Here is a 15,137-nt window from a genome sequence, read left to right on the forward strand (position 1 = left end):
GATAGGATAACACTATTTAGTCAATAGGTCAATAACGTGCTGCCACTGGTAATTAGTACCGAGAGTCAATGTTGGGATATTGAAAGTCTTTTTCTTGAGTGTCTGGCTGGAGAGTCTTGCCCGCATGCTCGGGGTTCAGCTGATCGCCATATTTGGGGTCGGGAAGGAATTTTCCTCCAGGGTAGATTGGCAGTGGCCCTGGAGGTTTTTTGCCTTCCTCCGCAGCATGGGGCAGGGGTCGCTTGCTGGAGGATTACCTGCTACTTGAAGTCTTTAAACCAGGATTTGGGGACTTCAACAGCTGAGTCAAGGGAGAGAATTATTTCAAGAGTGGGTGGGTCAGCTTTTGTGGCCTGCATTTTGCGGGAGGTCTGACTAGATGATCATAATGGTCCCTTCTGATCTTAAGTTCTATGATTCTATGAAGTCTAGACTTGAAATTAGATGAAGGTTTCTAGCCATTAGAGGAGTGAAGTTCTGGAACAGCCTTCCAAGGGGAGTAGTGGGGGCAAAAGACATATCTGGCTTTAAGATTAAGCTTGATAAGTTTATGGAGGGGATGGTATGATGGGATAGCCTAATTTTGGCAATTCATTTGTCAATTGATATTTGATTATCAGCAGGTAAGTATACCCAGTGGTCTGTGATGGGATGTTAGATGGGGTGGGATCTGAGTTACTACAGAGAATTCTTTCCTGGGTGCTGGCTGGTGAGTCTTGCCCACATGCTCAGGGTTTAACTGATCACCATATTTGGGATTGGGAAGGAATTTCCTCCAGGGCAGATTGGCAGAGGCCCTGGAGGTTTTTCGCCTTCCTCTGCAGCGTGGGGCACGGGTCACCTGCTGGAGGATTCTCTGCAGCTTGAGGTCTTCAAACTACAATTTGGGGACTTCAATAACTCAGACATAGGCTAAGGGTTTGCTACAGGAGTGGATGGGTAAGATTCTGTGGCCTGCATTGTGCAGGAGGTCAGACTAGATGATCATAATGGTCCCTTCTGACCTTAAAGTCTATGAGCTACATACCCACTGCTGCTCTGGCTCTGGAGGCTTCTAAAACCTATAACACTGTGAGCTCCACTAAAGAGCTCATAAACCATTGAAAGAAATACTAACTTAAACTTATACACTATATCTTCTTTAAGGTAGGACCCGAATTTCAGGGACAGGGTGGAAGTACTCCTGTGTGAGGAAACAACTCCATGATACCAAAGCTCTGTTGCCATCCTACAGCACTCAGAAGCCAAGAGTAACTCTGGAGGTGGGTTTACAAACTGTAGGGAAATGGTGGCTATTTTGAATAAGGGCAGTTTGACTCTACCCACCCTGAAAGTAATGGAAGGTGGTGGCCATGTAGAACAAGGAACAATGTGTGAGTTCCGTGCCAGGAATCATGGTCATGATAAAATCAGCTGAGTTGGCAGCTGTTGGCATCACGGTTTCACCACCAAAATAGTGTGTTTTTAATGACAGCTTTGAGAAATTCTCCCTTCCCCAAGGAAAATTTCCTGCTCTCTGTGGGGTGGGGGTGAGGGATTTTGCAGCCCTGCCTGTGACTGAGCTGGTGGCATTGTGGCTGGGGCAGCAGGTTCTGAGAGGGGGACTCTGGCTGTTTCAGGAGCTGGTGACCTTCGAGGAGGTGGCTGTGTATTTTACTGAAGAGCAATGGGCTCTGCTGGACCACAGTCTGAGAGCCCTCTACAGGGACATCATGCAGCAGAACTATGAGAATGTGACCTCGCTGGGTAAGGATTCCTTGTCCCCTCGGGTATTAGAAAGATGGGAGGTCTCTGAAGCATCTGGGTTGGCTTCTGCTCAGGGTTCTTTTCTGGCCCCTTAGATTTCAGGAAGATCAGCCCCAGAAACCATGTGAGAGAGACTGTTCCCTCCTGATACCCCTCCCAGGGGAGAGGAGATTCAGAAACATAGTGGAGAGGCTCATCCCCAGAACTTCCAAGGGAGAGGATGGGCTGTATGTAGCACTCTGTGTTTTTAAACACATGCTCTCGCACACAGATATGTCTGCTCTCCATCCTTTCCCATAACTATCTCCATGGCTGGAAAGGGCTGTAGTCTTAGCAAGGTTAGGAAGGAGTAAGAGGTTGCACACAACTGTATTGTGCCAAAGTCATAAAATCCTCCAGTGTGTGGAGATGGCTGCACCTCCTGCAAGGGGAGCTGTACACCTCCCAAGAACCATCTGACCTCCCCAAAGGGTCTTCAGGAACATCTGTTTGGTTTATGCAGCTCTGGTGGATGGAGGCAGCAGTGTTGATACAATATACTTGGATTTCTTCAGGGCATTTGATTTGGTATCACATGACATTTTGATTTAAAAAGCTTGTGTTATATGGAATGAACTAGACCACACAGTAGATGGATTGACAACTGGCTCACTCACAGATCTCAAAATGTTTTTGTTAATGGGGAGAAGTCAATGAGCAGGGCTGTTTCTAGTGGGTGACCTAGGGAGCAGTTCTTGGCCCAACACTACTTAATATTTTTATCAACAATCTTCATGATGATGTAAAATCTTTGCTGCTAAGGCTTGTGGATGGCACAAAGATTAGTGGGGTATCAATAATAATGAGGACAGGTTATTGTTACAGTGATCTGAATTTCCTGCTTAAATGAAGATGTCATCAATGTAGCGCAAGTAGATCCATTGTCTACAGCCAAGCTCTAAGATACAACCGTATTTGCTCCAATCCCTCAGACAGAGATAAACACCTACAAGATCTCTATCAAGCATTCTTAAAACTACAATACCCATCTGCTGAAGTGAAAAAACAGATTGACAGAGCCAGAAGAGTACCCAGAAGCCACCTACTACAGGACAGGCCCAACAAAGAAAATAACAGAACGCCACTAGTCATCACCTACAGCCCCCAACTAAAACCTCTCCAGCGCATCATCAAAGATCTACAACCTATCCTTAAAGATGATCCCTCACTCTCACAGATCTTGGGAGACAGGCCAGTCCTCGCTTATAGACAGCCTCCCAACCTGAAGCAAATACTCACCAGCAACCGCACACCATACAACATAAACACTAACCCAGGAACCTATCCTTGCAACAAAGCCCGATGTCAGCTCTGTCCACATATCTATTCAAGTGACACCATCATAGGACCTAATCACATCAGCCACGCCATCAGGGGCTCGTTCACCTGCACATCTACCAACGTGATATATGCCATCATGTGCCAGCAATGCCCCTCTGCCATGTACATTGGCCAAACCGGACAGTCTCTACGCAAAAGAATAAATGGACACAAATCTGACATCAGGAATCATAACATTCAAAAACCAGTGGGAGAACACTTCAACCTCTCTAACCACTCAGTGACAGACTTGAAGGTGGCAATTTTGCAACAAAAAAATTTCAAAAACAGACTCCGAAGAGAGACTGCTGAACTCGAATTAATATGCAAATTAGATACAATTAACTCAGGCTTAAACAGAGACTGGGAATGGTTAGATTCAACTAGTGTAATGACCCATTTCCCTATGTTAAGTTCTCCTCACACCTTCTATGGGTCATCTTAATTATCACTTCTAAAGTTTGTGTTTTTTTCTCCTGCTGATGATAGCTCATCTCAATTGATTAGACTCTTCCTGTTGGTATGCATACTTCCACATTTTCCACCTCTGTATGTATAAATATCTCCTGTCTGTGTGTTCCATTCTATGCATCCGAAGGAGTGAGCTGTAGCTCACGAAAGCTCATGCTGAAATAAATTTGTTAGTCTCTAAGGTGCCACAAGTACTCCTGTTCTTTTTACCTAATCAAGAAACACTTAAAGGACAATGGTTCTTGGAATGCTCCAATCCACATAAGAAGTCTACTTGAGGACGTTCAAGGTAGCATGTAAAAAATGGATGCTACTTGTAAAAACTGTGAGTCATGCATGGACATGTAACTTGTCCAGGTGACTCCAAAACTCCATCTTGGAGCTGGACTTTGCTTAGGAGTGAGGAGGGGGTCTCCACCCACAAGAGAGAGTCTATTTAAACCCCTGGGAGACCCCTCCATTTTGGTCTTCAGCTGGCTAAAGAGGGAGCCTCTCCACCTCCCCCCACCCCCAGGATACTTGAAAGAAACTGGAACAAAGGACAGTGTGCAAGAGGTGTGAGTGATTGCTGGATCCAGGCTAAAAGGAGATTAGTCTGTAAAAGGGATCATTCTGGAACTGGTGAGGATCTTATCTGTATTCAGTCTGATTAGACATAGATTTGCACATTTTATTTTATTTTGCTTGGTGACTTACTTTGTTCTGTCTGTTACTACTTGGAACCACTTAAATCCTACTTTCTGTATTTAATAAAATCACTTTTTACTTATTAATTAACTCGGAGTATGTATTAACACCTGGGGGAGCCAACAACTGTGCATATCTCACTATCAGTGTTATAGAGGGCAAACAATTTATGAGTTTACCCTGCATAAGGTTTATACAGGGTAAAACAGATTTATTTGGGTTTAGACCCCATTGGAAGTTGGGCATCTGAGTGTTAATAAAACAGATTTATTTGGGTTTAGACCCCATTGGAAGTTGGGCATCTGAGTGTTAAAGACAAGCACACTTCTGTTAGCTGCTTTCAGCTAAACCTGCAGCTTTGGGCAAGTAATTCAGACCCTGCGTCTGTGTTGGAACAGACAGGAGTGTCTGGCTCAGCAAGACAGGGTGCTGGAGTCCTGAACTGTCAGGGAAAGCTGGGATAGAAGTAGTCTTGGCACATCAGGTGGCAGCTCCCAAGGGGGTTTCTGTGATCCAACCTGTCACAATGTGTTTAGTACTTGTACAACCAAATGCAAGGTAATACATCTGAGAAAACAAGAATTCAGATTATATCTACAGCATGAAAGATTCTGGGCTTGGCTACGCTGTGGAGGCTAGAGCAGCATAGCTGCTGCAATGTAGCTGCGCTGGCATAACCCCATAGATGTAGCCTACAGCAATGGAAGGGAGTTTTCGGTCACTGTAGGAACACAACCTCCCTGAGTGACAGTAACTATCCTAATGAAGCACTCTTCTGTCCACCTGGGTGGCATGCGAGCCGATTTTTGATGGCACGTGGAGCAGGCTGAGCCACTCAGCCCATCGCTGCTCTGGGGTTTCCGCCACTGGCTCCTGCCAGCCGGGGTCCCACCGCCGGTCCCACTCAGCACCCGCTGCCAGCCTGGGTGAAGGAACCCCCGGCTGGCAGCGGGCTGAGACCCTGGCTGGCAAGAGCTGGCGGCTGAAACCCCAGAGCTGGGCAGGCTGACCCGCTCAGCCCACTGCTGCTCTGGGGTTCTGGCTGCTGGCCCCTTGCCAGCCGGGACCCCCCCACAGCCCCACTCATCTTGCTTTTGGCTGGAGTTCCAGCGCAGGCTCCCTGCCAGACAGGGTCCAGGCCTCCAGCCCTGCTCAGCCCTACCAGCCACCAGCTCCACTCACCTCAGCTGCCGATCTGGGGTTCCAGCCAGTTAACAACTGATCACTCAGAAGCCTCTGTGCAGCTTAAAGTATCCAAATACGAGCCACCAGACATTGGAAAACTCAGCAAGGAAAAGCAAGGGCAAGGATCACACTAAACTGATAGAAGCAGCAAAGAATCCTGTGGCACCTTATAGACTAACAGACGTTTTGCAGCATGAGCTTTCGTGGGTGAATACCCACTTCTTCAGATGCAACTTGCATCTGAAGAAGTGGGTATTCACCCACGAAAGCTCATGCTGCAAAACGTCTGTTAGTCTATAAGGTGCCACAGGATTCTTTGCTGCTTCTACAGAACCAGACTAACACGGCTACCCCTCTGATACTAAACTGATAAGATCTGCATTTTAATTTAATTTTAAATAAACAAGGTTTTCAAAATATTTCAGAAGCTTTACTTTACATATAACAATAGTTTGGTTATATATTATAGACTTACAGAGAGACCGTCTAAAAAATGTTAAAATGTATTACTGGCATGCGAAGCCTTAAATTAGAGTGTATACATGAAGACTCGGCACACCACTGCTGAAATTTTGCTGACCCCTGGTCTACACCAAGGGTTAGGTTGGCACAGCTACGGCAGTGTAGCTGAGCGCTGTCACTACATCAGTCTAAATTGTAAGTGTAGACCAGGCCTCTGTCTTAGAAATGACTGATTTAAGAGAAGGTCATTAGAGTCACTGAGTTTTAAGGCCAGAAGGGACCACCGGGTTATCTAGTCTGACCTCCTGTATATCACAGGCCACCAACACCCCACAGCACCTGCACACAACTGCACAACCAAAATTAGACTGAAGTATTACAGATCGCAGGAGACTAGACCATTATGTGTAGCAGGCAGAGAATAAGAGGAACCAAGGTGCACAGAGTCTGAGGCCCCAACAATGGCAGGGAAATGATTAAGTGAGATATACCCACAGAATCCTGTATCAGAGGGGTAGCTGTGACTTGCATCCAAAGAAGTGGGTATTCACCCACGAAAGCTCATGCTGCAAAACGTCTGTTAGTCTATAAGGTGCCACAGGATTCTTTGCTGCTTCCACAGAATCCTGGCAAGTGACCCGCACCCACATGCTGCAGAGGACAACCAGGTGAACAGACCCCCAAGGTCACTGCCAATCTGACCTGGGGAAATTCCTTTCCAACCTCACATACAGCCATCAGTTAGACCCCATGTTGTGAGCAAGAAACAGCCAGCCAAGTACCTGAGAGAGAGACTCCTCAGTGCGACCTAAGAGCCCTGGCCCACCCCGCCCACTGCCCCATCTCCAATTATTATCCCTGGTGTATTAGAGGAAGAAAATACAAAAAAACCCTCCCAGAATACATTGTGGGGATCCTTTTCTGATCCCTGCTGGTAGCTGGCTGAAACCCTGAAGCATAATTGAAGGGTGAGTTTACAGTTAACCGGTTTCAGCAAGGTCTGAGTCACTAGTACCTCACAGTAGAGGGACATTTTTGAGGGGACCTATAACTCGAAAACCCCTCAAAAGACCCCATATTTGGGTCACTAATGCTATCCAACACCCCAAGGAGGGTGCAAAATGATCTGAGTAACCATTCAGATTTTAGAGCACTTACAAGAGTTGTGCTTTAAAGCCTATAAAATGGCAGAAATGGAAACCCGCTAACGGCTTTTCTGTATTGGTGCATGTGTCATTTAAAAAATGTACATTTTCTTAAATCCCATTTTCAGTCTGGATCCCCCAAAGATTTAGGGGGTGCCATGAACTATTTTGGGTAAAACTATTGAGAACAGTGTGACGCTGGTCAATAGTTAGATCTCTAGCTCTATGCAAAAAAAACAAACTAGAAACTCTTTTTATAAATGGCTGTTTTTTTCAGGTCTTATATCTCTGGCACTTCTAGCTCAAATGACCCCAAGTTTGGGTCACTGACTGCACCCAACACCCTCCTCACGCACACCATATTTTAAAGGAGTCTAACAAAGGATGTTGATTTTAGAGGACTTAGAAAAGTCAACCTTTCAACAGAAGTTGTGATGCAACCTTAACTATAGTGGCACTGCCATGCCAGTACAATTTCCTGTTTTCTCAGAAGTTGAGTTTGAAATACTTTAACTTTGTATTTACCGGGTTTTTGGAGGTTTGGGTGTCACTGAATTTATTAAGTGTTTTTTCTGTTTGGTCATTGAATAATGATTATAATCATTTTTTGTGATTTCACTTGGTCATTTACAGCGCTCAAAAAAGAATATTTTACCCCAATGTACAAATGGCTAGTTATGTTCTAGGATCTTTGTTTGTATTTTTCCTCCTCTGAAGCATAAGAGATTGGCCATAATTGAAGAGAAGACACCAGATGGGGTGGACCAGTAATTAAGGGTGAGAATCCTCTTTCTAGATTCCTGGCTGGTGTATCTTACTCACATGCTCAGGATCAAACTGATCACCTGACGGGGTTAGGAATGAATTTTCCTGCAGCTCCGATTGGCTGGAACCTTGGCGGGGGATGGGGTTAGCTTTCCTGAGTCTGCAGCATTGGGCCTGGCTCACCTGCTGGGATCATCTGAGCATTTTACCAAATCAATTCCCTGCCAGTGCAGGGGCCTCAGACATTAGTAGCATGTTGGTCTCTCCTGTTCTCTCCCTGTGCCACACAGTTTACTCTCCTGGGGACTGAAATGTTTTCAGCTAAAGTCTCTGGGCTTAATATAGGTGGTACCTGGGTGAAATGAAAGGCCTGTGATACACATTAGGTCAGACTAGATGATCTATTGGTCCCTTCTGCCCTAAACTCTGTGAAGAATACAAGGATGCCCACTCATCCAGCACATCTACAAACAGCTTTGTCTCAGAATAATTGTAAATTCCTGGTCTCACCTGCTTTCTCTCCCTGGAACAGGATTTCCAATTGCCAAACCCAACATAATATCCCAGCTGGAACGAGGGGAAGATCTGCCAGATCTCCCGAGCTTTGAGGAAAGGGACATCCTGAGAAACATCCGCACAGGTGAGCAAGTGATTAAATGGACACACAAACCACCTGTCATTGGCATAATCAGCTGGGATTCCCAAAAGGGCCCATGAGCTCCCACACTTCTGCTTCATCTCACCCAGGTCAGGACTGTGCCTAGCTGGTGTCGTATCCTCATGTCAGATGCAATTCAGGGCTTCCCACCCATTCTGACTGACACCTAGCTCCCTCCCCCCTGGGTGTTCACTTGGGATGTGGAGGCAGAATTGGTCCCCTCCTCTCTCCTTTCTGGGGAAGGGTTTCGGGGGGAGGGATTTGGCTCCTGATTTTTTCATCTCCACAGCAGATATTCTGGTTTATTTCCTGCCATCCCATTCACTTTTTTGAGGTTCCCTTTCCCCTCGGGCAAAGGACATGACTCCTGTCTGGATTATTCATCTGTCCCAGCAGGTGATGGGATGGTGGGAGAGAGCAGGGAGGTGAATCCTCAGCAGGAAGTTCCCGAGCGAGTTCCTGAACAACACAGAAATCTATCAGGAAAATCTGAAGAGGACGTTTCCCAGAGTCCTGAGCAGAGAAAAGCCTGTGAGAGCCAGCAAGGAAACAACCCAGGGATGAAACTGGGTAAATCCATTTACCAAATGGGAGGTCTGAAGGAAACCACGATCCAGCCAAGAGTCTTCAGTAAAGAGGAACCATATGACTGTGCTGAGTGTGGGAGAAGTTTCAACCGGAAATCCAACCTTGTTAGACATCAAAGAGTCCACACCGGCGAAAAACCCTATAACTGCCCCAGCTGTGGGAAGTGCTTCAGTCAGATATCAAACCTTATTGTACATCAGAGAATCCATACAGGAGAGAGACCCTATAAATGCCTCAACTGCAAGAAAAGTTTCAAGCACAGTTCAGACCTTGTTTCACACCAGAGAATTCACACGGGAGAGAGGCCATATAAATGCCCTGACTGTGGGAAGAGCTTCAAGCAGAGCTCAGTCCTTATTTCACATCACACAATCCATATGGGAGAGAAACCCCATAACTGTCTTGAGTGTGGGAAATATTCTGCTTATTTCTCATCTCTGATTTCACACCGGAGAATCCACACAGGAGAGAGACCTTATATATGCCTCGACTGTGGGAAAACCTTCCGTCAGAAAGCGTACCTTACTGTCCACCAGAGAATCCACACAGGAAAGGCACCCTATAGCTGTCCTAAGTGCGGGAAAAGCTTCAAGCAGAGAACAGACCTTAGTGTACATCAGAGAATCCATGTGGCAGAGAGACCCTATAAATGCCCCAACTGTGGGAAAGGCTTCAGCCAGAGTTCAAACCTCCTTAAACACCAGAAAGTCCACACAGGAGAGAGACCCTATAACTGCCTGGAGTGTGGGAAGCATTTTTCCAATTTCTCGTACCTGATTTCACATCAGAGAATCCACACAGGAGAGAGACCCCGTAAGTGCCCCAACTGTGGGAAAAGCTTCAGGCAGAGCTCGGACCTTAGTAAACACTGGAGACTCCACACAGGAGAGACACCCTATAAATGTTCTTTCTGTGGGAAAAGCTTTGCTCTGAGCTCAGACTTGATTTCATACCAGAGAATCCACACGGGAGAGGCACCCTATAAATGTGTCAACTGTGGGAAAAGCTTCAAACAGAGCTTGGACCTTATTTCACACAGACGAATTCACACAGGAGAGAGATCTTATAAATGCTCTGTCTGTGGAATGAGCTTCAGCCAGAGATCAAACCTCACTGTACATCAGAAAATCCACATGGCAGCAAGACCCTATAACTGCCCTGAGTGCGGGAAAAGCTGAAAGCGCAGCTCAGACCTTATTTCACATCAGAGAATCCACATGGGAGAGAAACCTCATAACTGCCCTGAGTGTGGAAAAAGCTTCAAGCGGAGCTCAGAACTAATTTCACATCAGAGAATCCACACGGGAGAGAAACCCTTTAACTGCACCGAATGTGGGAAAAGTTTCTGTCAGAGATTGCACCTTATTAGACATCAGAGAATCCACACAGGACAGAAGCCCTTTAACTGCTCTGAGTGTGGAAAGAACTTTACCCAGAGCTCAGCCCTTATTGTCCATCAGAGAATGCACAATGGAAATAAACCATACAGATGTTCTGTCTGTGAGAAAAGCTACAAGGCAAAGGTCTCCCTAATATCCCACCAGAAACTGCACACAAGGTAGAAGGTGTTGGGAGCTCTCCTTGTGGTCAATGTCCTCTTGAAGCAAAGTGTAAATGTGCTTCATTTGAGAAGGGTCTGGGCAGGGGCAGCAGGTGGGCACAAGGTTGAGGTTTTAGTGGGGAATGGTTTATATGGGACCCAGAAGAGGCAGGAACGCTGGATACTGGGAGTTATGTTTTTTCTGGGTCTGGGTGAAGCAGACAATGAGATTAGTAGCGAGATGTATCTGTGGGTTCCACACACGCTCTCCAATGTAGAGAAGAGGTAAAAATGCACTGTTGCCGTTTGTGTCTGCAGCTCCTCAGGCCTCTCAGGCCAGGGGCAGAAGGACGTTACTCATGGAAGCAGCGAGAGGCCCCTTGGGGCTGTGGTTATAAGGCAGATGGTGCTGCTAAGCTGAAGTAACAGGATTTCAGAGCAATGCTCAGTGTATTGAACAGCTCTGCAGCCGTGGGATGGGAGGAGGGACTGAGAAGGGAATTAATGGTGGAGATTACCCAGACAGGTATTGCCATTTGGAGTTGCACTGTTCCTGGGAGGACAGTATGGTGCAATAGTGACAGCAGAGGGAATTGGGACTCAGGACTCCTGGGTTCTATTCTCAGCTCTTGTGGAGGCTGGGACCCTGGGACTCCTAGGTTCAGTTCCCAGTTATGGTGCCCAATCGCACCATCAAACGAAGGTGGTAGGTGCCAATGGATACTGTCAGGACACCCTGATTCCACTAATTTTAATGGCACTCAGGGCAACTCCAGCTGCCTCCATGGATCACACACCCTTTGAGGTGGTGACTGGGCGAATTATGCCAATGCCAGAGCATCTTCTGTACATCCCCACAGCTAGAGGTGGGAGGTGTGGGGTGGCAGTGGAGAGATGGGCAGACAGGACCCCTGGGTTCAATAACGCTCCGTGCTAGTGTCTCCTGGTGTGATCTTGTGTCAGTCACTCCCCCTCCTCTCTGTGCAGCCTCCTCTTCTCCGGTCCCTGATGGGGATAATAGTTGCTCCCCTCCACAGGGAGTCATGAGGTGCCACTAATTATTGTGTGACGAGTGACTCAGGAGGCCAGAGGTACTGAAACTCACCGGTCCCTTCCTGGCTCGCTGTGTCAGGGGAGTGAGTGGCTGAGCCAATGGGAAGGGTTTCAGCAGGATTTCCTCATCCCTGTTTTCAGGGAGGGGCTCAGCTGACATCACACATGGGATTTTTCCTGAAATAAATGCTCCCTCCCCGTGAGGAATTTTTCCCCTTGTTTTGGGATGGTGGGTCAGCGGAGGGTCTCTTGTTTCTAGAAAATCAGATTACAGAGTCATCTTTATTTCTCATTGAAGTTTTTACTTTGATTAGTTTCTGGGTTTTTTCCAAATAAATTCCTAATAAAATGTTCGTTGCAAAATCCATCGTCTCCCAGGGAATCTCAGATATTTCCTCTGTTCTTCAGCTATATGGGTACAGGGCAAAGTGCCCCAGATTGGGTAAATTCCCCCTCATGAATTCAATGTCAATAAATTCAAAATAATGCACATTTGAAAATATAATCCCAACTATACATATAAAATGATGGGGTCTAAATGAGCTGTTACCACTCAAGAAAGAGATCTTGGAGTCATTGTGGATAGGTCTCTGAAAACATCCACTCAGTGTGCAGCGGCAGTCAAAAAAGCAAACAGAATGTTGGGAATCGTTAGGAAAGAGATAGATAATAAGAGAGAAAATCTCATAATGCAACTGTATAAATCCAGGATATGTACACACTCCTTGAATATGGCTTTCAGTTCTGGTCTCCCCATCTCAAAAAACATATGTTAGAAATGGAAAAGGTACAGAGAAGGGTAACAGACATGATTGGGGTATGAAACAGCTTCATATGAGGAGAGATGAAAAAGACTGGGACTGTTCCTGTTGGAAAAGAGACAACTAAGGGGGGATATGATAGAGGTCTATAAAATCATGACTGGTGTGGAGAAAGTAAAGAAGGAAGTGTTATTTACTCTTCATAGCACAAGAGCCAGGTGTCACCCAATTAAATTAATATGCAGCAGGTAAAAACTAACGAAAGGAAGTGTTTCATCACACACACACAATAAGCCTGTGGAACTCATTGCCAGGGGATGTTGTGAAGGACAAAAGTATAACTTCAAAAATAATTAGATAAGCTCATGGAGGATAGGTCCATCAATGGCTATTAGCCAAGGCATTTAGGGACGGAACCCCGTGCTCTGGGTGTCCCTAAGCATCTCACTGCCAAAAGCTGTAGGGTTGGACGATGGGCTGGATCACTCAAAAATTGCCTGTTCTGTTTATTCCCTCTGAAGCACCTGGCCTTGGCCACTGTCAGAAGTCTGAACCATGGGCTAGATGGACCATTGGGCTGACCCTGTATGGCCGTTCTTATTTACTCCCCCTCAGCAGGAATCTCTCACTCCCCCATCCAGCCCCTTTCACTGATGTGTCTGGCCATTCTGCTTTAAAAGGGATATCTGGCACCTCCATGTCTTTGCTCTTGCAGCTCTAAGTGCCTCTGGGCTCAGTCTCTGGGTCTTCCCCTCCCCTATACTCTGCTTCCCATTCTCGGTCCCAGACCCCAGCTCCATGGCTCTGTGCTGTACCTAGTCCATTGAACCCCAACATCAGGGCTCTGATCACAACCCCTGCCCTGGACCTAGAGGGGAGTGACCAATTGCAGCCACCAGACAAAACACTCCCATGTGTTGTTTGTTGTCTGAAATTGTCAGCCCAGACATCTCAGGGCAGGTGTTTAAAGCAGCCCTGGGCCATCATCTGAGCTGCAGGGAAACAGGATATCTTTAGTTTATGCTCAGTAATCCTTGCCCCTTAGAATCCAAGCAGCATGAAGATACAGTTCCTCTTTCTTAAGGCTTTTTATTCCCTCCCCCCTTCTGCTCTGAGTTGCAAGTTCAACTGTTGGGAGGAATTCACTTGCATCATGTCTCCCAGTTTGTCTGGTGTCAATGGGCTTGCTTTGTCGGGCTAGATACTAGTATGTCACACTAGTTAATGTTTCCCTCTTGTCTGGTGGTTTACATCATTAGAGAGGCTCACAATGCAAATGCTCAACTATTACCTTACAATATGGGATGCAGATGTTATAAGTGAGCTTAAAGTGCGCAGCATTTATAAGCATTCAAAACAGTCAAAACACTAAGCACGTTTTTATAACTCTACCACCTATTTGACCAGTACTAACACACAGTGAACCAGGCTGGTTCTGGGTGTTTTTCAGTATCTAAGTGAGGCGTAGGGATCTTGGCATAAAGTGGCACATGGTTTGCCAATGTCACATCAGGAACCACCTGAGCTCCCCAAAGAATCTGCAGGAAAATTTTCTCATCTGTTTTCTTTATACAAGGACCCACCCAGCCCATCTGGCAACAGCTCTGTCGCAGGACAACTGTAAAACCCGCATCTCACCTGTTTTCTCACAACCAATTTTCCAATTCCAAAACTGAGCATAATTTCCCAGCTGAGAATGGGGGGAAGAGCTGTGGGTCCTGGAGCTCTGAGGAAAGGCAGGTCCTGAGAAACATCCACACAGGTGAGGAATTGGTTAAACGGTCCTACAGAAACCATCCATCATTGGTATAAACAGCTGGGAATTTTTTTTAAGGCTCTGCAAGCTCCCCCAGTTCTGCCTCATCTCACCCAGGTCAGGATTGTGCCCAACCGTTGTATCTTTATGGCAGATGTCACTCAACTGCACAGCCAGCCCGAGGAGACACCCTGTGAGGGTCCCCAGCGCTCACACAGCCACCCAGGAAGACCCCCATCCAGCACCCACACAGCCAGGCCAGGCCCTACCAGTGTGAGAGCAGCAGCAAGAACCTTTGGGAACACGTCTACTCACACCAGGCACCAGAGAGGGCAGAGAGACCCCCCCAGGTGCTGCGCGCATCCCTCCCTCATCAGACATTCCACTGGGGGTGGAGATCCCTCTGGATATGACTCTGGGGACAGGGAGAGCCACTGCCACACCAGCCGCCATACCAGGGGCAGAGCGTGCCCTCCCCAGGCACGAGGAGAGATTCCCTCCAGAGAGCCCTCTCCAGACCAAAGCCCACCCCAGTTCTTCCTTCAGTTTACCGAGCCACTTGACACATGAAAATTACACAACAGTGGGACAGGTGCCTCGCTGGTGTAAATCAATGGTTGCGCATTGGGGTCATTGGGTCAGAACCCCAGAGGGTGTTATCGAGAGAATCCAAAAGGGAGCATCTCTCGGAGCTGGCACAGATCACAGTGTCAGCAGCAGAGTCTCACAACACAGCCTGGCCAACACCAGTGACTTCCCTAGCTGGATGCATGAGTGTCTTCAGCATGGCTCAGTAGCTGGGCTATGACGGCCACATTTCCTCGGAGCGTGGGGCTGGGGAGACACATCTCACACACTGGCCAGTGGGTTACACAAGCACTGTCGGTGCCTGACTGTCTCCGCTCCCAGGCAGGTGCCTAACACTCAGGGTTCCCCTCCGAGTGACCCTTCACATCCTGGG

General features: G+C 47.0%; 1 protein-coding gene across 1 annotated transcript in view; it reads left to right on the plus strand.

Annotated features, from left to right (window-relative positions):
• Window positions 1-15,137, plus strand: part of LOC123346794 (zinc finger protein 271-like) — a 76,205-nt gene that overhangs the window by 46,208 nt on the left and 14,860 nt on the right. The window contains 2 exon segments of the mRNA XM_044984253.1: window positions 8,353-8,460; window positions 8,875-10,624. Coding sequence (XP_044840188.1) covers window positions 8,353-8,460; window positions 8,875-10,624 — 1,858 coding nt within the window.

Source organism: Mauremys mutica, chromosome 12 (assembly GCF_020497125.1).
Source record: "Mauremys mutica isolate MM-2020 ecotype Southern chromosome 12, ASM2049712v1, whole genome shotgun sequence".
In the NCBI taxonomy this organism is placed as follows: Eukaryota; Metazoa; Chordata; order Testudines; family Geoemydidae; genus Mauremys; species Mauremys mutica.